This window comes from Rattus rattus, chromosome 8 (genome assembly GCF_011064425.1).
Source record: "Rattus rattus isolate New Zealand chromosome 8, Rrattus_CSIRO_v1, whole genome shotgun sequence".
Classification (NCBI taxonomy): Eukaryota; Metazoa; Chordata; class Mammalia; order Rodentia; family Muridae; genus Rattus; species Rattus rattus.
In genome coordinates this window covers 28138034-28161505 of record NC_046161.1, presented here as the reverse complement: position 1 = coordinate 28161505, position 23472 = coordinate 28138034, and the positions used below count along the sequence as shown (strand labels likewise).

The window sequence follows — 23472 nt, the reverse complement described above, 5'->3', positions numbered from 1 at the left end:
TTAGGATTCTTGCTGTGGTTCTGCTTCTTGGGAGGACTGAGTAAAAGCTGAGCAAATTGGGATGGCATGCTGAGAGCTCTGCGAAGCTACGCTGAAGGTCACTGTGGGATATTCTGTGTGTACTCGGCTGCATCAGCGGACCTTTGCTCAGGGCCAGATGCTGTGAATATCGGCTGCTAACTGTGCTGGGTTGTTCTGGTCTGAGACAGGTGACGTGCGTTCTTCCTTTTGCACAAGCTTCCCGTGTCAACTCTCTACTCGGAGTCGTAAAATGCTACAAGAGTCATAACGGGTCACCATGCCTTCCAGGTGCTACTCTTCTTCCTGGCAGCACCCAGCCCCTCTGTATGTGGTCTTTAATTGAGGAGTTTGTCACTGGGGACCTGGGCCCTGCCTCCATCTTTACTGGCTACGTGATTCCGCCAGTCAGAATGTCTTTCCTTTTCGGTAACCATAAAAGGGATGTAATAACCCTTGCTCCGAACACCTGGAAGGGTTATGGGGAAACCCAGATAGAGCGAACAGCATGTGAAAAAGTATCAGAATGCCACACGTATGATAGAAATAGCTGGGCCAGCAAGTATTTGCACCATCTCAAGAAACGGCCAGAGACAGGGCAACATGGAGCATCTCACACTCAGTCCTGTAACCAAGGGAGACATCAACTGCTATAGGCCTGTAGGGAAGGCCTGCTTAAGACAAGGACTAGTGACGGTGGGGAAGCGTTGGTCACTGGCAATCAGGTTGAAACTGGATACTGCAGACAGGCTAGGAGGGCTGCAAGCTACTGAAACACGCACACCCAGGAGGCACACGGTGTTTAAGACAGGCTTGGGCTGGGCTCTGCATGGAAGATGGTACTGAGAGTTCATCACCCTTGTCGTCATTATCTTTCTAAGTGACTGGCCGATCCTGCTGAGGCTGGAGTAACAGGTCCTTGTGATGATGACTTCTTTTGACCTCTGCTTCCTCTCGCTCCAGGGAGTCTCCGGTGGACTGCAGTGTCAGCAAATGCAACAAGCTCGTGGGCGGAGGCGAAGCGAACCCCATGAACTACAATAGCTACATGGATGAGAAGAATGGCCCCCCTCCTCCCAACATGACCACCAACGAGCGGAGAGTCATTGTGCCTGCAGGTACCTTGGGAGCCAGCTGCCTGGCCAGTGTCCACATTTCCATTACTCGGGGGCTGTAGTGGAAGGTTGGGCCTGTCTCTTGGACCATGAAAACCCAGCACCCTAGCTTTCAGTTGAGGGTGGGGTGGGGGATGCAAACCTGGGAAAGTTGCACATCTTCCCTGACTCCAAAGCTACCATCCAAGGCAGAATTTCAATTGTCACCTGAAGCCTGGCATGCAGGTTTCAGAAGCCCCATTGTCAAACATAGCAGAAGGCAGCTTTTCAGTGAGCAACCTGGTACCCCCCGGGATGAATCTTGAGCAGAGGCAAGGCTGCCGCATTTCACCACTCCTTCTCCTAAGGAGCGCAGTTCCCGATGCGATGTCCACCCTTCCCTCGGGCATCTACTTCCTGGCCTCTGCTAGGTTCCACCTTCCCCAAATTACAACCAGCTCTTTCGGGTTTAAAATAGAAATAACTATATTTAACAAATGGAACGCCTCCACATGTGTGCCACAAGTTATGTCATTGTGTAGAAATAGCCTCTTTCCCCCTAGGTATTGGTGCTGTTGGTTACAGGGGGGAAAAACCTATTGTTAAATCTGCTAGCCGATTGGCTGGATGCCGCTGCCTAGGCCAACCCCAGTACGCTCAGATGCCTGAGCATGGAGGGAATTTGAAAACTGCCACTTTAGAGTGGGTGCCAGGTGGACGGGGCAGAATGTCCAGAGTTTGGACAAAGTGAGTTGCTGGGCAGAGGCTAAAACTAATCTTAACCGACATAACTTCACCGGAGAGGCTGGATCCTTCTTCCATTTGCACATGTGTAAATGTAGTTGTGTCTTAGAACGATTAGATGTCTCTGAGGGAGTTTGCAGGAATTTGTCTTGTTCGTCTGAAGGACAATTTCGTGTTGGGCAGATCTGTCTTGTCCTTGGTGTTTGTTCCCAGGGGAAGTTGCATCTGCTCTCCTAGTGTGACAGCCACATTTCTGAGCTCTGGCATAAATTGCACTTGGGAGAGGGTGTAGAAGGTACCAGAAATAAAGGCAGAAGAAGAAGGGCTTATGGGTCTTGTTCTGTGGTTCACTGGACTAAAAGCTTCCCAGGCTGTATCTTCTTCAAGCAGAAGGGTGCTGATTGCAAGGAGGGCTTCACCTGTCTTGTTTGTGTGTTTGCTTGTTTGGGCTGTTTGAGACAGGAATTCACTGTGTAGCACATGCTGTCCTAGAGTTCACTGTGTAAGCCAGGCAGGACCTTGTGGCAATCCTCCTGCCTCTGCCTCCTGAGTTCTGGAACTAACTACAGGTGTGTACCCACACTCCTGGCCAGAAGATCTTTATGCAGCCAGGTTTCACAGGGGCCAAGTATGCCAATAGCTTTCTCTTCTGTCGCATCATCTGACTGGTTTGTCACCACCCTCAGGAGGTGATGGTTAGCTCAGGTGGGTCTTCTCTGCTTTGAGACCATGTACAATTCTATTGAAGCAAACATGGTGAGAAACTCTCTCCATCCCCTAAGGCCAGGCTAGGCCTTTGCTATCAAAATCATCTGTTCTAGCCTGAGAAGGAATTCTTGAGGGATGAACCATTAGAGGATTGGAGATGACTTCAGACCCAGGCTATTGTCACCATCTTGCTTTTGTTGTCATAAGGAAGGGCATACGGAAAGAAGGAAGAGGCAGCCAGACTGCTTGGTTGGCTCTCTATGCTTCAGACGGTGTTAAATTGTTTTCAAGGGGATTGGCAAAAGGTTGGTCTTTGGTGAACTGACTTAACCATAGCAGTAAAAACTGAAAATGGTATTAAGTTCTTATTATGCTGTTTTCGAAGCATTTGGCATAATGAACTCACGAGCTGCAGGTCTGCTTGGTTATTCTCCCCCTCGCTAGATTTGTATGCATTACCCTTAGACACTTTGGCTTCCTCCGGGTCAGCCTCCTGGACGCAAAGGAAAGTCTCATTTGGGCAAGTCCACAAATCAAGGCAATAAAACACTAGTGGAACAACCGATTGAATTTATGATGGGATTTTAAGACAAGTATAAATGAGGGCTCTAGTTAATCACCATTTCCACATTGAGATGGGAAGGAACAAGGGCTAAATCGTCCAGGAAATACATTTGGAAGAGTTTAGCATGATCCACAGTGGAAGATTTATAATTCGTTTTACTGGAGAGGGAGAGAATTAACATCGTGACAGAGCCCTAAGCAAAGTGCGGAAATAATAAAATAAATAAAATATAGGGCATAAAATTGAATGTACAGCCTTGGATTCAAGTAAGTTCCTACAAGTAAGGAACTAGGCAAGGCTATGGACGAAATAATACATCACCCAAGACCCTCTGGGACATCTCCTTTAGAATTCTGAGATTTCCCTTTATCTTAAACCCTTGCTTGCTGGTTTCTGAAAAGTAGAGGGTTGAAAACAAAACCAGGAGTTTATCTGACAGACACAAATCCACAGGTGAGCAAGAGGGCTGGGGTGGAGGAATTCTGGGTCCTAGATCAAGGCTTTGCAGCTCCAAATGAGTTAAGGCAGGACAAAGACAAAGCTAAGGGGATCTGAGGAGACCTGCTTCCCCAACTATGTGACATTGTTGAAGGCTTCTGTAGGAACCCTAGCAGTAGATACTAAAGCAAAACATCCATGATTCCCTATCCATCTATAAAATGGGTATAACAAGACCCCAAAAATGGGACAGACATAGAGCTGGCTTATAGTAGGGTCTCACAGATAAGCTATCACTAGGTAGGTATGGAAACTTGGTATGACATGCAGAAGCTGGACATATGACAGCTTTTTTACAATCTCTCAAGGGGTTCTTTTATAACCCCTAGAGATCACAGCACCTAGCTTCCTCCCCGCCTCCATTTCTGGCCATTTAGAACTGACTCCCCTTAGCCTAGAGCTTTAGCAGCCTCTAGAATGAGAGGAATGTGAGTTGGTTTAAAAGGAGCACAAGTTTTCCTGCTAAATAAGCATGATAAATGAAGCAGACCAAGCAGAAAAGCAGAAGCAGGAGCGACCAGCTGCCCTGCAATAAAATACCAGCTCTTCTCCAGGAAGTCTTCCTGGACTCTCCAAATTCACCCCAGACCCGTCAACCCAAGGCTCACTGAACTGCCAGCACAAACCATTGCTTACGTATTGCTCTGACACCTACGTGTTCATGCTGATGGGTGTGTGTGTGTGTGTGTGTGTGTGTGTGTGTGTGTGTGTGTGTGTGTGTGTGTCAGAGACAGACAGACAGACAGACAGACAGACAGATGGGGGAGAAAGAGGGAGGGTGGGAGGGAGGGAGAGAGAGAGAGAGAGAGAGAGAGAGAGAGACCCCCACTCTGTCACTCTGTACTCTGTAGCACAGCCTGGCCTCAAATGCACAATCCTCTTGCCTCAGCTTCCTAAGTCCTAGGATCAGAATGCCTATGCTCCCTCCCGTAGCATCCAAGGGATAAGTGTGCCCTCTTGCATACATTGCTAGTCTTAACATACAAGTGTCATTTATAAGATCTCCCGCCTCAGACTGAGAAGGTTGAGAAGATGCTTCAGGAAACGATGAGAAAGAGGGGGCTGGGGGGAAGGCGAGTCTGGAACAGAGGCCTCAGTCCCTCAGTCCTGCGCTGTTTCTGCTCATTCACAGTTAAAGAGGTTTCTGTCTCTAGGGCCATTTCTCATTTTTAAGTATTTAAAAATTCTAAAAATGTTTAGGGGTGGTCTGGTAGAAATCTTAACACAGCTGTCCCCCCACCCTCGAAAGGCGGAAACACAGATTGGGTTTATGTCAAACACTAACGCCATTGGGTTTTCCAGCTGCCCAGATCACAGGAAAAGCATGTTTGTGTACATTTCCCTCCTGCAGCATCTAGGGGATAAGTATGCCCTCCTGCATTCATTGCTCGTCTTAAGATACAAGTGGCTCCCCTTCCCAGAGACATTGGTCGCTGGGGCTGTGGGATTGTTTTCATTTTGGTGCCACCGTTTCTTGGGCCAAGCTTTCAACTGCCCTCCAAAAACCTTAAATACCGTCCCGTCAGGGTATGGGTTGAGGCAGCTAGAACCTTTCTCAGCTCTAAGTTGTTCAGGCAGTGCCAGAAGCCATGGGACCAGATGGAGTGTTCTGAGGGGACCATCTGGAAGGGAAGAAAGAGAAGGTAGGGAGAAAAGAGAGGGGAGGGGAAGAGAAAGATATGAGGGAAAGATGGGGATTTAAAGATACCATGAATGGGGAGAAAGAGAGAAAAAGAAGAGGGAAAGGGAGGAAAAGGAAGAAAGGGGAGATAGCAAACAAGAAAAAGGAAAAAGAAAGAGGGGGCTGTGAGGGGAGGGCAGACATGGGAAGAGATAGAGAAGGAGGGTGAAGGGGAGCCTAGACTGCCGGGCAGGCGCACATGCTAACAGTTCTCATCTCTCCCCTCAGACCCCACACTGTGGACACAGGAGCACGTTCGACAGTGGCTAGAGTGGGCCATAAAGGAATATGGCTTGATGGAGATTGACACTTCCTTCTTCCAGAACATGGATGGCAAGGAACTGTGTAAAATGAGCAAGGAGGACTTCCTCCGAGCCACCTCCCTCTACAACACAGAAGTGCTGTTGTCGCACCTCAGTTACCTCAGGGAAAGTAAGTACCATTATCCCCCCCACCCCACCCAGGGCTTGGGGGCAGGTCCTGCCAGGCCCCCAAGAGCCATACCCTAATACCAGTCACAGGAGACCTAAACCAAGGAACAGTTTCCTTAGGACGGGAACCATGTTGAGGTCACATGGGTTCCTACAAAACCTGCAACAGAAAGCCCAGATCCAGGGGTGTCAAAGGAAGCAAATCAAAAACGGAAAACTCACAGAGATCTGGGGAGGATGATACCAGATACTAAGTAGACTCTGGGACGATCTCTTTTCCAGAAGCTTCCGCTACCCAAAATTGCTAGAAGCTCTCATTGGAGGATTCCAAAGGAAAATTGTAAAGTTCTTACAGGAAGCTCTGAACATAGATATGGGATCTAAGACTGTGGCAGCTGACATATTGCTCCTCCTATGCTGGATTCATTCTGATGCTCAACCCTGCCCTACAGGGCTGCTTTTCCCCACTGCCTCGGAATAAGGAGAGTAGCGGATGGCATGGGTTTGTTAAAAGGCACGGAAAGCTTTCTCAGACAGAACTCCAGGGAGGAAAAGCTTAGGAAGAAAGAGCTACCCAATGGGAGGCTCCCTAGTACCAAACACCACCCCCCAGCCCCATGTGAGTTTTGATAGCTATGGAAGGGAATACCTGTTGGCCTGCTAGTGGCTCGGCCTTAAATCTCCATCAGAAATCCATGTCGGGTGCTATCCCCAAGCACTGAAAGGTCTGCAAAGATGAAATGAAGCCACAGAAAGGCAGGCGTGGGCTCGTTGTGCATGAGGGTATTCCTATAGCTAGCCGTGTCAAGGGTGGGCAGGGCAGAACAGGATGCACTGTCCTCTATGAATGGCCTAGCTTGCCAGAGGTATCCTAAGAGTTAAGTTTGAGAAGATTTGATGGTTTTAAGGTCCCTTTGAATTCTGAGACCTGGGACAACACTGTGGGGCTCCCTTTTGTGGGTTCATAGGCTCTGAGCTGGTTCACCTCATAGAGGATCTCCATTGCACATTCAGTTGCTATCAGTAAAATACATGGTCTCAGTGTAACGGAATTCCGTAGAGAGCAAGGTAACACTCTACTCGCATTGGCTAGAAAATTAAAAGTTAAAAACAAATGAATTTGGCAGTTTGCACGGGTACCTCTGGGCTGGCTATCTTGCCACCTCTCTAAGGCAGTTGGTCATGCTGGGAGAGGATACATTAGCTCCATTGCAATGACCTCATGTCTGAGTTGCTGCACCATGAGGTCAGTCTAAGAAATAACACTCTAAGAGGGGGCCGCTTTCTACCTAGTCTTCCCTGACTTTCAGATGCTTAGCGTTGAATAATGATCTGTATTTCTCAGCCTTTCAGTGCTTGTGGAAGGAAAGAACAAAAGGATCTTTGAACCGAGTTCTGCCATGACCTACACAGGGCAGGAGAGGCAGTAGGTCTAGAGTATGAGTGTGGGAAGCAGAGGCCAGGAGCATAGCACAGCCAAGCCTGACTTCAAAGCTCCTCCAGCAATGTCTATGCAGGAGGTTGAGTGAACCCAAGGAAAAAGAAATGTCAGAAGCCCCAGTGAGCTCTACACAAAATATCCAATCATATTGGTTTTTCATGGTAAATGCTTTGTGAGGAACATATTCATGGACATTTAGACTTCATAAAAAAGGAAGCCCATTCAGACCATGTGACGTCCAGGCCTGGATTTCTGACCAACCCATAAACAGCCCCAGTCTCCATTTCTTCCTTCTATCACCAAAGAATCTGACCCACAAGCACTGACATAAGGCATATATCTGCTGCTCAGAGGTTCTAGGAATACTGTTAACTCGTCAGTGTTTCCCATCAGGCCTTGGCAGGCCTGCTAGTGGACAAGGGCAAATAACAGGCACTCGGTGAAGGTGTGAGCTGCTATAGAGGGATTAGCAAGCAGAGTTTGGTGTTTGGAGGATATCAAGAAAAACCATGGAGTCTCCCCTCTAAGAATACATGTAAACACTGTGGAAAACGTCATACAACATGAAGTTTCCAGAAGGGGGATTGTATGAAGGAATTTCCAGCGTTGAGTAGAGGTAGAGCAAGTGTATGTTCAGAAAGCCTTTGAAAGAGCAGGATGCATTTCCACATCTAGAGAGTGGTGGTGACAGTTGGAGTTCTACATAAGGAGTGCTTTCCTGCCACCAAAATGGTTACTGTGGTAAAGCATAAGTGTTATGTGTAGCTTTGCTCTACCTGCCTTTGTTCTGGGAAGTGACTGGGCTACTAGCCCCACCCAGCTTCCCTTGAAACTGCAGATAAATCATACACACACTTACACACACACACACACACACACAGAGAGAGAGAGAGAGAGAGAGAGAGAGAGAGAGAGAGAGAGAGAGAGAGAGAAAGTTGTTCAATTTCTACTTGCCTTCTTGTCACAATTGCTGGGTGCTGCTATCTCCCACCTAGAAAACGTGCCATTGTCTTTACTCTTAGCTCGATACCTCCCACCTGCTCTAAACTTCAGTGGCTAGTCCCTCTAGCCCCTGCCAAACACCGCTGGCCACCAGGCTGTAGTAGTGGCCATAAGCCCCAGTTCCTCCTGAGATCTCACATGGCTGCTAGAGTCTTCTCCATCCAACGCATGGCAGAAACTCCCCCTCTCCTTTGCATCTCCCTTTTCCTCCAGGGACCTGGAAGTCCTGCCTGTACTTCTGTCCAGGAATTGGCCCCTGGCTTTCTTTACTGACAGATCAAGAACCAATTGGAGAATAGGACCTCAGCATCAGCACTTCCCTTACACATAAGATGTGCTCATGACACAAAGTTGAGTGGAAGGCTATGTCCGTGGGCCAGAACAAAAACTACAATGTCTGTGTTAAATTAAAATTTTCTTTAAATGTAACAGAGATTGTAATAACCTTCTGAGGCACCTGGATTTAAAAATAGTCTTCATGAAAATTTTTCCGATTTGTTTTTTTTTTTAATTATGGTTTCTCCTTTGGGATTCTGGCCTCTAGGACCCTGGTTATTGGGTTATTGACTGTATAAACCCTATAGGTGGCCACATGTCAGACATTGTCAGCTCTGTGGTGGCTGAGAACTTTTTCCTGCTGACTGCCATGCATTCAAGCCTTCTGTGATTTTTTTTTCAGACTGAATTGCATAGGCTGTTGCATGTTTAAGAGAGAGACCAGGTCTTGGGTTGGGGCTAGAGGAACAAGTGCAAATTCTCAGCGTCATCGTATTGGGCTTTTATTGGGGAGCAGCCGGGGCCAAATGTTTCCCCTTTGGACAAGAGGTAGAGGGAAAAGAGCGGAGACTCTCAACACAGATGTAGAACCCAGAGTAGAGTAAAGGGTGGTCAGTACAGGAAGACTGGGGACTACAGCCAAAGCATGGATTATTGGAAGTCAAAACTGGGCCAGCAAGATAGCTCAGTGGGAGAAGATACTTCCTGCTAAGCCTGACAGTCATAGTTCAATCCTTGGGACCCATATGATGGAAGGACAAAACCAGCTCCCATGAGATGGCCTCTGACTTCCACATATACTCTAAAGCACACAAGTACCTACACACACACACACACACACACACACACACACACACACACACAATGAAAAAAATTTATGGTGCATCTCTAATCTCTTGTTTCTGAGTTGTTATTTTTAAAAAAAAAGATTCCTTGTAGGAATCAATTCTGGCATCAAATTTACTTTCACAAGAGACAGTTGACTATTCTTGTTGTCTGAGAAGAAAGCTATACTTTAAGTTTTCAATGCTTAATCATAAGTTAAAGAGGAATGGTTGGTCAATGATAAGGGAGGAATAACAATGTCCTGATTGATGAGTCTTGCCTAGAGGCACTAGCTCTTCACATCTGGGCCTTTCAGCTGTTTCCGATGGGATACCTGTGTAGCATTAGGAGGAAGACAGAGGAGACTGACTCCAGTTATTGGAGTCCAGCTGAAATGTCTGAGGGAACAAGGCTCAGGCAGATGCCCAGGTGTCACTTCCTACAGACAGAACACCCCCTTGTGGACACCAGGGACAAAACTCTATGATCCCTGTTTCATGACCAAAGCAACTGAGGCTGGCCAGCTTCAGGAGTCCATCCAAGAGTACCTGGCATGTACGAGGCACCTGTCCTCACCTCTGATACGTGGGCCACTGAAGCTTTCTGTCTGAGCTAAGATCACTGCTGCAGAGGACCTGCCAACTGTCATGCTGGATGCTTGAATGTGCCTGAATTAAGATGCTGACACAGGCAGACCACACCCCCTTTGTCTCCCTTCTCATCTCCAGGGCTAATCTCATCTCCGGCCTCCAACTTGAGGGCCAAACCAATGTCCCCACAAAGCTCCCCATTCACATTGGGCCATCAGATGCAGGCTTTCCAAAACTCCTCTGCAACCTCTAGGAATGAAGCCAATCAAACCAAACCCAACCTCTCACTCGCCCTGACCTCCTCTCTTCCCCAAACTCTGGTGTGATTGGCCGCTCTGCCAGGATCTTCCAGACACACCCACTGGACAGGGACACTGTTGGCAGCTGAGAATGTGGCAAGTGGGATCAGTCCCTTCTCAGGCCAAGACCAATGAGGCAGGACTGTCTGTCTCCAACTGACAGTTCAGCCACAGGGCCACTGGGGGGAGTTTGGGGTTGTCTGGGAGCCCCAAAGCTCCTGGGCTCAATGGTCTGAAGCAGAAGAAGGAGGTTTTGTTGTTATTCCTCCTCGTTTTCAAAGGAAGTGGGTGGAATGTCCACCTGGGCCTGTCCTGGGAAACATACTAAGGACCCCCGCTTTCAGACAGTGGCAGCCCCAGAGGATGAAATACATCCAATGACAGGGACACCACAGAAAAGATATCCATCTTCATTCCCATTTTTAATTTAAACTTAATGGAAAACACATTTTGCATTCTGTGGTATTCCCACCTGCAACCTCAGAGGGCCGGGCAAAGGTGATGGCCCAGTCATGGAGCTGAGGAAGTGTTAAACTTTCCATCTGGGTCTGGCCAGGAAAGGAGCGCAGGGTTCCACTAAGATAAAGTGCCCAGTGGCCTCAGACTCAGTAGTTTAGCTGGCCTGTTGTTTAGTGCATAGAGCCTTACTTCCCTCCCCAGTGTGCATTCAGGGCTAGGGCTGTCTGTAGCACAGAGAAAATGAGCTAGGAGTTGACCGGCTGGCTGGGGCTGGGTTGGAGTAGATGCTGCTGGGTTCTATGGTAACGTGAAGGGAGCTGGAGACAAAGGCTCTGGCACTTGTCTACACTGCTCCAGGTGTCCCATCTGAAAAGCAAGTTAGAGACTGCAGAGCTGAAGAAAGCTTGGGGCTTCCCATCTGCAAGGCCCCACCCTACCTTCCCCTTTCTAACTCCTTTCAGATCCAGAAACAGAGCTTAGGACGGACTCAAAACGGAAAAGGACCTTGCTGGGCTGAGGATGTAACTCAGCTGGTAGAGCTCTTGCCTAGTAGGCAGGACACTCTGGATTTGACCCTGGACGCCCTAGAAACTGCTGTGTGCTGTGATCGCTAGCACTTGGGAGGGGGAAGCATGAGTATCAGGCGTTTATGATTATTCTGGGCTGTGCAATGACTGTTAAGCTAGCCTGGGATACCTGAGAATTTCTCTCAATAAAGAAAAAAGGAGAGGAGGAGGAAAAGAAGGAGAAAAAAAGAAAGAAAAGAGTAAAAGAAAAGAGAAAACAAAGTAATCTTATCCTCACGATCTTATCTTGGAAGACCAGGTCACTGCCAGCAGTTACATTTTAGAGCAAAAATGTGTCTTAAATCAACAGACACATATATGTGCGCACGAATGTATCCCGTCACACACACACTCATAATTGAGTAGACAACACTTTAAATGAGGGTATAACACACAGGGAGTTATAAAAATCACAATGTACAGCTAGTGCCCGTGACACCTGCCCTTGCCTTCCACCACCATTTCTGTTCCTCCTCCCCTGCCCCTCCCTCCCTCCCTCCCTCTCTCCCTTCCTTCCTTCCTTCTTCCCTTCTGCCTTTAATACCCTCCTACTATTTGTTTGTTTGTTTATAACTTCTGAGACAACCTCGCTATGAATCTCAGGCTGTTGGAACTTGCCTTAGTCTCTGGATTGCTGGCAAACATACACACATTCTTACCCATCTTGCCTGTATTGATTTAACCTAAAGGATGCTTCTGCTTCTGAACTGAGGACAGGCCTTATAAAGCAGTCAGTCAGTTTGATCTTGTCTCTTGGTTCTGGCCCCTGGCTGTGTGATTGTAAGCCTTGACTTTAAAGGTCGATTGATCTCAGCTGTGGGAAGAGGATAGCATATGCATGACTTTGGGTGGCTCCTCCAAGGACTAAGGAAGAGAGATAGTGTCTAGGAGTATGGGGAGATGGCTTAGTCAAGAAAGCTCACTAGCACAAGACCTGAATTTGATCCCCAGAACCCATGTGAAAAATCCAGTTGTGGTAGCTTACACTTGTCTCAGTTGTCCTAGCATGGCAGAAGTATAGCTTGCTGGCCAGCCAGTCTCACCTATCAGCTGACTCAGGTCCCAGAGAGAGACTCTGTACCAAAAAAAAAAAAAAAAAAACCAAAACAGAAAAACAAAAAACAAAAAAACAAGGTAGACAGGTCCTGAGCAAGGGCACCTACTCCTGTGTGTATAGGAGCACACATAGTAGTGTGTATGTGTGTGTGTGTGTGTGTGTGTGTGTGTGTGTGTGTGTGGTGTATAAGCACAAATATGGTTCAAGAGTGCTGCCCTATCTAGCCACTAATTATGGCTCTCGCTGTCAGGAAACTCCTCAGGACTCAGCAGCAATAGAACTGCTTAGGTCAGATCCTCAGAACATGAAGAAGAAACTCAAAACCTCCAGGGGGAGATCAGACTCCAGGAAGGACTTCCCTATAACAGGACAAGTTAGCTTAAGTTTAAAAAAAAAAAAAACTACACAAGGAGCACCCTCAGTAGCCTGAGGACCTGGTAAAATAAAAAGCACTGAAAAGAAAACTTGTCCCTCTGGGGAGAAACAAGCCCCACGCCCATGTAGGTTGCCCCTCCCCTGTGAAACTTGAACTAAGACAGTCTTGGGGCAAAAATCTCTCCCCTAGGTTACCATGAAATATGTATTTCATGCAGGCTTTGGGGAGGTCAAGCGACCCTTTCTCTTGGCATTCTGGGAGTTTCCTGTGGCTTCACGTGTGCCCAGAGAGGAACTCTGACCATGGGGGGAAATTTAATAAATGTGGTTTATCTGAGCTCCGTCTCTGTCTAACTTTGTATTAATGGCTGGAGTGGTTTGCTGCTTGGAGACCATTATTTTTCTTTATTTGCTCTAGCAGCAAGGTTCTGCCCGAGGGAGAAAATGCCTGGGACTGAGGCACAGACATTCTTGCTCTTACCCCTGAGAGGTTTGGGGTATTCTCTTGGAACGTTTGATTCCATTTCTGAGGCTCTGTCCAGTCACGGAGGATTATTTCTCATTGCAGCAGGACCCGTTCCTAGCTGAAATTCCAAGCCAGCAAGGCCAGTGCCCGCAAGCTCTGTGTAAAGGGTTTCCATTCTGTGTAACTGAAAGCAGTCGTGATAAGTGCTAGCCTCTGCCGAACATTTCAAACAAGCCAGGGTCTGTGCAGCGCACCGTCCGAGCTTGGTTTTATTGAAGCCACGTTCTATAGAGGTTACTTTTGGCCCAGTGTAGAGGAGGTACATGTAAACACAGGAGCTATACCCAAATGAACTTGTTACTTTGAAGTCTGATAGCTTAGAATAAAGTGAATTTGTCGTGTTGCGTTTGGGTGGCTGTGTCCCTTAGAAAATGTAATCTACATACTCTGCACTTTGGCATATAGCAGTCCCTAAATGGTACTCGTCACCTCCTGGTCATCTAGTAACTACTGGGAGCTAGAAAAGATAGGTACCTAAGCCAAAAGCCTTATGTCCCAGGAGGTGTCTTTGACTGCCCTGCTAAGACCCATGTTTTCTCTGGATACTCAACCAGAGCGTCCGTTACTAAGAGGGGCACCACTCTACTTCCCAGCCCCTCCTTGACTGGAGGCTACACAAAGGCATGACTGACAAGCCATTCCCAGCCTGGCCTTCAGTCAGTTCCCTTGGCCACATGCCCCAGGGAGAAGAGTTGTGCTTAGAAAGGCTTCATAGCCTCAGACACATGTGTTACGCTCATGGTGTCCTTTGTAAGAGCAGATCCCAACCCTAGTTTTTGAAGGCTTTTAAAAATGTCCCCAGGAGAATCATGAGAAGAATCCTAAAAATGCCTCCAATTTACAAAACAAACTCTCGGGATCCGTCTAAACAAAAGGACAAATCTAGTTTGGGGAAAGAAAGGAACATGTGTTTTACATGCAATCGCAACAGAAAAACAGTCGTCCACTCCAAGTAGCTTCTCTGGAGCCTGATACTGAGACATTTCCACAATCCATGGCCCACTCTAGGATCAGCAGCCTCCTGCTCTGGCCCCATTTCTAAAGTTCCCCCTACTTCTTAACTCTAACGTACTGGGAACCCTGGATTTAACTCACGGGCCTTTGGAGAACATTCTAGATCTAGACGGAAGAAGCCTGATGTTTCTATGTTTTTACTCTCATTTCAGGTTCACTGCTGGCCTATAATACACCCTCCCACACAGACCAGTCCTCACGACTGAATGTCAAGGAAGGTGAGTCTGTCCCCTCATGTGCCCAGGTTCCCTCCACTTTCACAGGTCCACACACCTCAGGCAGGCGGGAGGTGCCATATCTGCACACCAATTCCTTACTGAGGAAACTATTTTTCTAGCACCCAAGATGAAAACAATTTTTTTTCTAAAAACATGTTTTTCTTTTTTCTGCCACTAGTCTCAAAACTACAAGGGAGGCTTTGAAACATCTCATAAAAGCATCACAAGGATATAAATTAAAGTCACCCCCACCCAAAGAAAGGGGACTGCCCTTAGAGAACAATGAATCGGCTAACTTTCCAAGCTGACACTTGGGGGCTCTCCCCGTGAGGATAACAAAATGTGTGCCTACCTCATAAAGTTGTGTTTGGGGGATTGTCTTCTGAAAAAATTAGCATTGTCAATTCATGTTTAAAGTGGTGGTCTGAGGATTTGGTCTAGGATAGGTTGGCCTGGTCTAGTTTGGGTTGGTTTAGTCAAACAATTCATTTGAAATCATTTGGTTTTGATCAGCAAGAAAGAAAATTGTCTCAAAAAATGGTTTTAGTGAGCACCGCAGCGACACTTCTCAGCATCTTCATTGGCAGGGGCTGAAGCTCAAGCTTGCTGGTGGAGTGCTTGCTCAGTATGTATAAGGCCCTGGGTGTGATCCAACAGCACACACACTCGCATATACACACATACACACACATATATACATACACACGTAAACACACAGGTACATATGCAAACACACACACATACACACACACACATACATACACACGTAAACACACAGGTACATATGCAAACACACACACACATACACACACTCATGCACACACACATACACATACATACACGCACAAACACACAATACATATGCAAACACACACACAAACACACCCTCATATACACACTCACATATACACACATACATACACATATACACTCACATACACATGCATACATACACACATACACACACAAGCACACGCATACACATACAAATACACGCATAGACACACTCGCATACACACATACACACACATACACACATACACATACATACACACATACATACACACCTACACACATATATTCAACATACACACACTCACATACACATACATACATATACACACACAAGCACACACAAATATACACACATACACACATGCACACACTCGCATACACACTCACACATATACACATACATACATACACATACAAGCACATACATATACACACAGATACACACATACACACACTCACATATACAAACATACACACACACATACATAAGCAAACACATACACATACATACATGCACACACAAGCACACACATACACACAAATACACACATACACACACTCATATACACACGCACACATACACATACACACATTTGCATACACACATATACACATACATACACACAATCACCCAACCTAGTCTTGCTTTGGCCTCTGATCTCCCCAAATCAGATGCATGACTGTGTGTGTGTGAGAATTGAAGCTCTGCATCCTCATTCTACAGTCTGATGATCTCCAGTCCCATCGTGTTAGGCATGTCTGTAGCAGAGAATATTTTCATGATGAATGCACTGAGGTCCAGGCCCTGGCTTTGCCAGGGCCCGGTCCCTGTCCTCTGACTCATGACAGGTGCAGGGTTCTTCCAGGGAGGGTCAAGTACTGACGTTAAAGCAATCCACTTCTGAGGAGATGGCTGATAAAGGAGCCCCCAAACAGAGGGAGAAAGGGGTGAGGAAGGAAGGGAGAGAAAGGAAAGAAGGAAGGATGGACACGAAGAACAGGAAGGAAAGGCAAGTTTTGAACTACTGAATTAGGATTTAGCATACAGCATGCTGGTATCATCCGAATAAACCAAAGAGACTCTGGAGAGACAGAACTAACGGGCTATGGTTTAAATACTGGTTTAGGTTGAGAAACTGGCCTGCGGACATTGAAATGTGTCGCTAACCCACTCCTTCCAGCTGAGGAGCCCAGCTCAGCCCTGGCCCTCTGCTCTACCTGCCAGGCTGAGCCCCTCCTCCGCTGGCCCTTTTGTGTTGAGAGTGCATTTGTCTCGCTGCCGCCTCATTCAGGCTGCTCCAGCTCCTACTGGGTAGCAACCCTCTTCTGAAATGAATTGACTGTAGCATCCAGGCAAACGCACCGGCTGCCCCCAATCAGGTGGCGATGAGCATTTATCTCCCAGCCTCGGCCCTGGCCTCTAGAGACGATTAAGCCGGTTTTTTTGCAGGTGCATCTTTTGTTCCCAGTAAAGCTCTCCACTTAAGCGACCGCCTTCCCCGTTTTGAGGTAGTCTGGCTGAAGGAGCCAGCCTGCCACAAAATAAAAGTACATTAGCAACACAAAGCTAACAGACTCCTCCCCCTTTTCACCCTCTTCCCACCTCTCTGCCTCTCTTCTTCCCTAATAGCTATCTTTATTTTCTTTTAATATTAAATGGAAAAAGAAATAGACGACATCAATGCCACCTTGACTATGTCTCTGTTTGAATAAGAGGCAAACACAGTACTCAAATCAGAGCTGGGTGTGTGCCCACGGGTGCTTTTGCTCCCTGCTCTGCAAAGGGCAGGTGCTGGCTGGCATCAGGCGCAAATGGAAGAAGCTGAGGAGTTGAAGTCTACTAATGTGTATCTTCGTGGTACTTATCAACTAGAGTGCTGTTTGAGTTCAGAATGGCATGACCGTCCTTTGTAGCCTGCCTACCTCCTTGAAAACTGACTGAAGCTATCTAAGGGTTATTTGTATGTAGAGCATAAGATGGCATTTCAAAACTCAATTTCTACAGATCTTTAAATGTGTGGCGAGTCTCAGCTGAACCCAGTTGGAACCGTTGAATATTTTCTACCTTTAGTTGTCAATTTAAAAAAAAAAACAAAACTTTTTTAAATGTATGTGAGCACACTGTAGCTGTCTTCAGACACACCAGAAGAGGGCATCAGACCCCATTACAGATGGTTGTGAGCCACCATGTGGTTCCTGGGAATAGAACTCAGGACCTTGGGAAGAGCAGTCAGTGCTCTTAACCACTGAGCCGTCTCTCCAGCCCGTTAGTTGTCCAATTTAATGTACTTAACCAAGACAGCAGTTACTGTCAACCACTCCCATAGTAGCCTAGCTGTCAATAATAGGATTTTGGAGTGCATCGGACATGGGTACATACTTCGCTTTGGAGCTTTGCACCATTATGTGAATCGGCTGTTATGTTTTCCATTCTGTACAGAGAGGTGGGACAACATGAAAGTGACCCCTGAATGGTTTGTAGCCCCTCAGAGTATAGTAAGGAAAGTTCCCCTTTCACTACAGCCACTGTCATCAGAGAGATTCCCAGAGTCTGGGAAGGGTATGAGTGGAAAGGTTGCTGAGAATGAGGGGTTGGTGGGGACCAGGTGCAGTTGGAACAACTTCTAAGGCAGAGTAGGAATACTGTGATTGACAGCAGTTGATTCAATATTTCTATACAGCTCGTGGGAAGAGTTTGAATATTACCAACACAATGATTATATATGTGTGCACATAGTTGAGGGTGTGTGCATGTGTGCTGGTGGATGTGCACACATATCTGTGCACATGCATGTGGAGACTATACGGTGACGTCAGATGTTCCCCTAGGTTGCTCTCCCCTGAGCCTGAAACTCATCCATTCAGCTATGCTGACTGTCCAGTGAGCTCCAGAATTCCTCCTACCTCTACCTTCTCAGCTTTGGGATTAGAGAGCCACACTGTAGCCGGCATATGGCTTTTAATGGCTGCCAAGGGTCCAGATCTGGATTTTCATGCTTAGTACACCCAGCTTCAGTTATTACGTTTGTGAAGTGATGGATACGCGGGTGTCTTTGACTTCGTTGTTCCACGTTGCCTATGTGCTTAGTAACTTCACTCTGAGTTCTCAAAGTATTTACGGGCACTCTACATTTGAAATATTTTAAAATACGTATGATTTAATGGCCCTTACTGCCAAGGTTCCTCCTCAAACACACAGTCTTTTCCCTCTAGCTATCTTTCCCTACGTGTCATTTGGTGCAGAACTTTGAATTTTCGCAACATTTTTCTCTGTCACTGTAGTTTTTCACCACTGCCTCCAGTTATAGCTCTGTTCCCTTTCCAGAAACAAATTCATACACAGCCTCTACAGGGCCATAGCCGTTGGCCTTAACTGCACAGAGAGACCCTTGTACACTTTGTAAAACAATGACGTCCAAGGACAAGTCCTCTATGACTCCTCTCTCTGGAGAGAGAGCAACCTGGAGCCCTGGAGCTCACTGGATAGAAGTGGGCGCAGGCTGCCAGAGGCTGCAGGCAGAGAGAAGTACTTTGTGTTGATGGGAGGTAGAGAGAATGCAGAAGACAGAAGCTGGTGCCAATTGCACTGTGTTCAAGTGTGCAGAATGCCACTAAGTTATACACGTGAAAGTAGTTAAAATGGTAAACATTATTAAAGAATTTTAAATGCATAAATAACAACGAATATTGATGCTAAAACCCAAAACAGTATGGTTTGATTCTAAATCTCTACTGGGTACCTATAGGGTCTTAGGAACTTTTTTTCTTAAGTTCTACTTTGACAAGAACTGCTTCATACTTCTGAAGGAAAGTAACCAACATATCTCAGGGCTGCTCCAGATCTTTCTGGCCCCTTCTGATCTTGCCTGCCCCCAGGTCATCCAGACAAAGACCTGTGGATATATTGATTGCAAGCATCGGTGGGTGGAAGGACTCTCATTGTCGATGATGTCATTATTACTGTTACTAACAACTAGGCATGAGTTTAGCATCTCACATTTTAGAAACGCCTGCTTTCATGCCTTCATTTGGCTCTCTAAGCAAAGATCAGCTGTGGCTAACTGGTGTTTATGGGAGAGCCCTGAAGCCCAGCCCGAGAGGCTAAGTGGCTTTTCCACTCTAGCATTCTAGATCCCAGGTTAACCCTACTCTCTTCTACCCTGTCCTACACCCTGCAATCCAGAGTGCAATCGCAGATCCTGGGTTGTGGATCCAAGGTCCCAGCTTCTGTTGGGTTTTCTGGTCAGCTCCTGCCACAGGGCCCTCTGCAACGTGCCCATTGGCCCCACATCAGGCAAGAGTAAACAGCTATCTTCAGAGCACCTCACACGCCTGGGGCCTCGCTCCCTTAGCCCTCATCCTGCATCTGTCTAAATACCTCTAGCTCTCCAAAAGGCCGAGGATATTGAGCGCCTTGTTTACTAACTTCTGGCCCTCATAGCTGCCAAGGCCTGGTGGAGCTCTGAGCTTCTAGCCCTCACCTATAGAGCCTTTGAGGCTTGAGGCCGAATGTGAAAACTGAAAACCACTGCCCCAGCTGCCAAGGGCGGATGGCCTGCAGAAGCTCCATCCATCACTACAGTTACCTTGACTGATGGATAAAAGTCTGTCTCCTTACTCGCCAAGGATTGAAAAGAGAGGGACTAAATCACCACAGTGTCACATCTGCTGAGTGCCCAACTGGCATTTATGGATGGCGCTCAAGAGAGCCTCTCCTCTGAAGGATTCCAAGGACAGGGGCCAAGCATGAATAGCAACCCTTCTTTTGTAGCATCTATTACTGACCAAACATTTTTACATCCATTATCCATTATCCGCCCGCCATCGCTATGAGATCGCAAGTCTGCTACCTTCTTGTCCCCATTCTTCAGCGAAGGAAAATGAGGCCAGGAGCTCCCAGTGTTCCTTAGATGCTACCTGTATTTGGGGACAGAGTAAGACTCTACCCAGCATAGGTTTGCTTGGCTCCCCTGGGGGAAGCTGGGGTGCTTCCCACATTTTAATCTCGATATATTAAAAATTCACTAATAAATGTTTTCAACTTCCATCCTATAAGCGACAGTGTGATTTGGGGCAAGGGTTTGCTTTTCCTATCTCGGTATATTATTTGTGTGGCTGTCACAATACCTGACAGAAACAAGTCGACAGGGAAAGATAGATACTCTGCGGTTTCAGAGAGACTTCGGCGCATCGTGGTGGAGAAAGTGTGCTAGAGGGAGGAAGTGACAGAGATGAGAACATTTGGTAGTGGGCAAGCCCATGGTGGTGAACCAAGATTCAAGGGTTAAGCTATAGCCTTCGTCACGAGCCTACCCTAGTGATCCACCTCCTCCGAGCCGTCTCTGTCTCCTGAAGGTTCTATGAAATTGTACCACCCACTGGGCAGCGAGCATCCAAAACTCAAGCCTGTGGGAGACATTTCCAATTAAGCCACAGAACTCCATTTCGTCATGTATAAAATGAGGATAATTGCTGTGCCCTAGTAAATCAGCACGATGTCTGACCCGCCAAAAATGCTTGATAAATTATATTCACAAGAGTACATTATTATGATTTATGACCAAAATTATAATAGTAATTAACATTATTGTTGGGGAAATATTCCAATAGGTTTGAGGGTTGCCAGAGGCTAAGAATGTGAAGATGTTGTGCTCTAACGGATGGGATAGTGCAGCCCTGTGCAGGATGCTCCACTATCGCTGAGAAGCCAAGCTGCTCAAAGACTTCCTAGGGAGAGACCCGTGCAGGGAAATGTCAAGAAATGCCGTGAAATCACATTCATAAATGCAAAGTCATTAGTCATGATCTCAAGGGGAAGGAAGGGACTGAAAGTTAAGAAGAGCAAAGGCTGGAAATATCTACTGGATACCTTTTATACAAAAAAAAATTTTTTTCAGAGGCCATAAAATGTGTGGGCCCAGCCAAAGAAGTGAGTCCTGAAAGTGGGATAGCCAGTGGGTGCCAATCACACCCACAGATGAACAGCATCGTCTCAGAAAGCCTTCCTGCAGCCCCCTGCACACACCCTCTCCATCGGCGTTCTGAATGATACCATCTGAGAGGTTATGGTGAAATGGGGAGGGTCCTCCGGACAAGCTAGATGTGGGGTAGAAATGAAGGGGGGTGTGTATAGGTACCATCACACGGGGCCATGCGTGTTCTGGGTTGTATTTTGAAAAACATGAATCCATGTACAAGTGAGCACAGTTACAATGGGTGACGTGCGAGGGAGGGAGCCTACCCATAGGCCTTCAGCCGTGGAGACAATGTGCTTAGGTGCTTCATGGTGAGATCAGAAGCTCAGATACCGTGCCAGAAGCAGGAGCCAGGAGTCTGCCTCAGAACACTAAGGCCGAGGGTTCTGGGGGGTGGAGTTGAAATGAGATTGGCCGTGGCTTTTAATTGTTCAGCAGAGTAATGAGCCCCGGGGAGGGCTTCATTGGCCTTTGCTCTTTTACATAGCTTGGAATTTTTCTGTCACGGTAAAGACATGGATACATTTTGTATGAATGGGAGAGCAGCCTGTGGAGTGGAAAGTCTTCGCTCCTCATCCGTGTAGAGCGCCTGAGGGTGATGTGCTTTTGGGAGGCCCAACATTCACATTGTGAGTTTATGGTGGGGGGAAGATTAGGTGAGTATAGAAACCAGAATAGAAATGAGCTCTGTGTGTGTCTGTCTGACTGCATCTGTCTGTCTTTCTGTGTATGTCTGCCTATGTCTGTGTCTGTTTGTTTCCTTTTGTGTGTGTGCTGGTGTGTGGATGAGAGTGTGCAGTTGTGTGTTTCTCAGCGATTTCTGTGGTCCAGAGGCAAGATTTGTGATTATAGATAAGCAGTGGCTTTCTCTCTCTCCAGTTTGTTTTTGTTTCTAAAGTTTTTGTTTTTAATTCCAGAGTTAATGTGTTATCTATTTCCTATCTGACCCTCTTTCAAGGATGTGTTAGATTTTTAAAATTTTCGTTTTTATGTACTTATTTTTGAAAAAGAGACAGAGAGAGAGAGAGAGAGAGAGAGAGAGAGAGAGAGAGATTGAGAGACTAGAAACAAAGAATCGTTGTCTCTAAACCCTGGCAGGCAGGAAACCCCAATCTCAGGGGAGTTCAGCCAGCCAGCCCGGCCCTGGAGTCAGACTCCAACTTTCTGAATTCAATTTGACAGCTTGTCTGGGACACTTTCTAAGTAACCATTATCCTTCCTTTCTCTAAGTAAAAGAACTGTTATTCCCTGCCACGGGTGTGCTACATGCTCTGTTATTGCACACGTGTGGCCATACAATGACGAGCGAGCACACGGTCTCTCAAAATTACTGGAAACAGTTAGCATGTTCACTAAGACAAGTGTAAATTTGTTCCAGGCTAATGAGCAAAAGATTTGAAGTCTTATTCCCCGACCTGGTGAGAAGTAGGTGCATTCTGGGGGGTTGGGGGAGAGGAGACGGGGAGGAGGTCTTTTGTCCTGGAGTTCTGTATGTACACAGTATTCTTATTAGGATTTCTTTGAAAACACACACACACACATGCACACACACATACACACACTCACACACACACTTACACATACACACACTCATACATACTCACACACACACTTACACATACACACACTCATACATACTCACACACACACACTTACACACAAACACACTCATGCATACTCATACACACTCTCTCTCTCTCTCACACACACACACACACACACACACACACACACACTTGCTTCACTGACCACTGTCCTCAGCATAAGCACGAGCTCACTATCCCTCTCGAATCCAGACTCACATCAACCTTGAGCTGTAGGTTGCAAGGAACAGAGTGGCATTGTGAGAGGTGACTCCTCAGGGTTCAAAGGAACTTCGCAGGCCTGGAAACAAGACCATGCTGGGTCCTTTGGATATTTGACATTGCCTTGTGAGGGACTATGCAGCAATCACCCCCCTTCCGGTGTGTTCATACTTGAAATCTGATGCAACGCTGTAGAGTCCATGTAGGTTTCTATCCCAGCATCTTCTGGACAACTGTGCATGGCAGAGCTGTCGCGGCTCTGCTACTAGGACACATTTGCTCACTTGGGTCTGCCGTCCAGTGTGAATGGAACTCTATGTAGTATGTCAAGGTTTGGACTGCCTCCCCATACTTACCCTGCCCATACCCAGGGATCCACCATCCCTTCAGAGATCTCTGTCCCATGGCTTCACCTGGTTCTAGTCTCCTCTGCCCCTTTTATGTGGTGTTTTATTTGTACCCACTGTTTCTCCAATTTAGTATCGTTTAGTATTGAACAGATTCCAGAGG

General features: G+C 46.8%; 1 protein-coding gene across 2 annotated transcripts in view; it reads left to right on the top strand.

Moving 5' to 3' along the window:
* The window catches only part of Fli1 (Fli-1 proto-oncogene, ETS transcription factor), a 118726-nt gene that overhangs the window by 74158 nt on the left and 21096 nt on the right, over window positions 1-23472 (top strand). For both annotated transcript variants that reach the window (XM_032910840.1, XM_032910841.1), the window contains exons 3-5: window positions 982-1136; window positions 5537-5740; window positions 14322-14387. In XM_032910840.1, the coding sequence (XP_032766731.1) occupies window positions 982-1136; window positions 5537-5740; window positions 14322-14387 (425 nt within the window). The remainder of the gene's footprint in view (window positions 1-981; window positions 1137-5536; window positions 5741-14321; window positions 14388-23472) is intronic.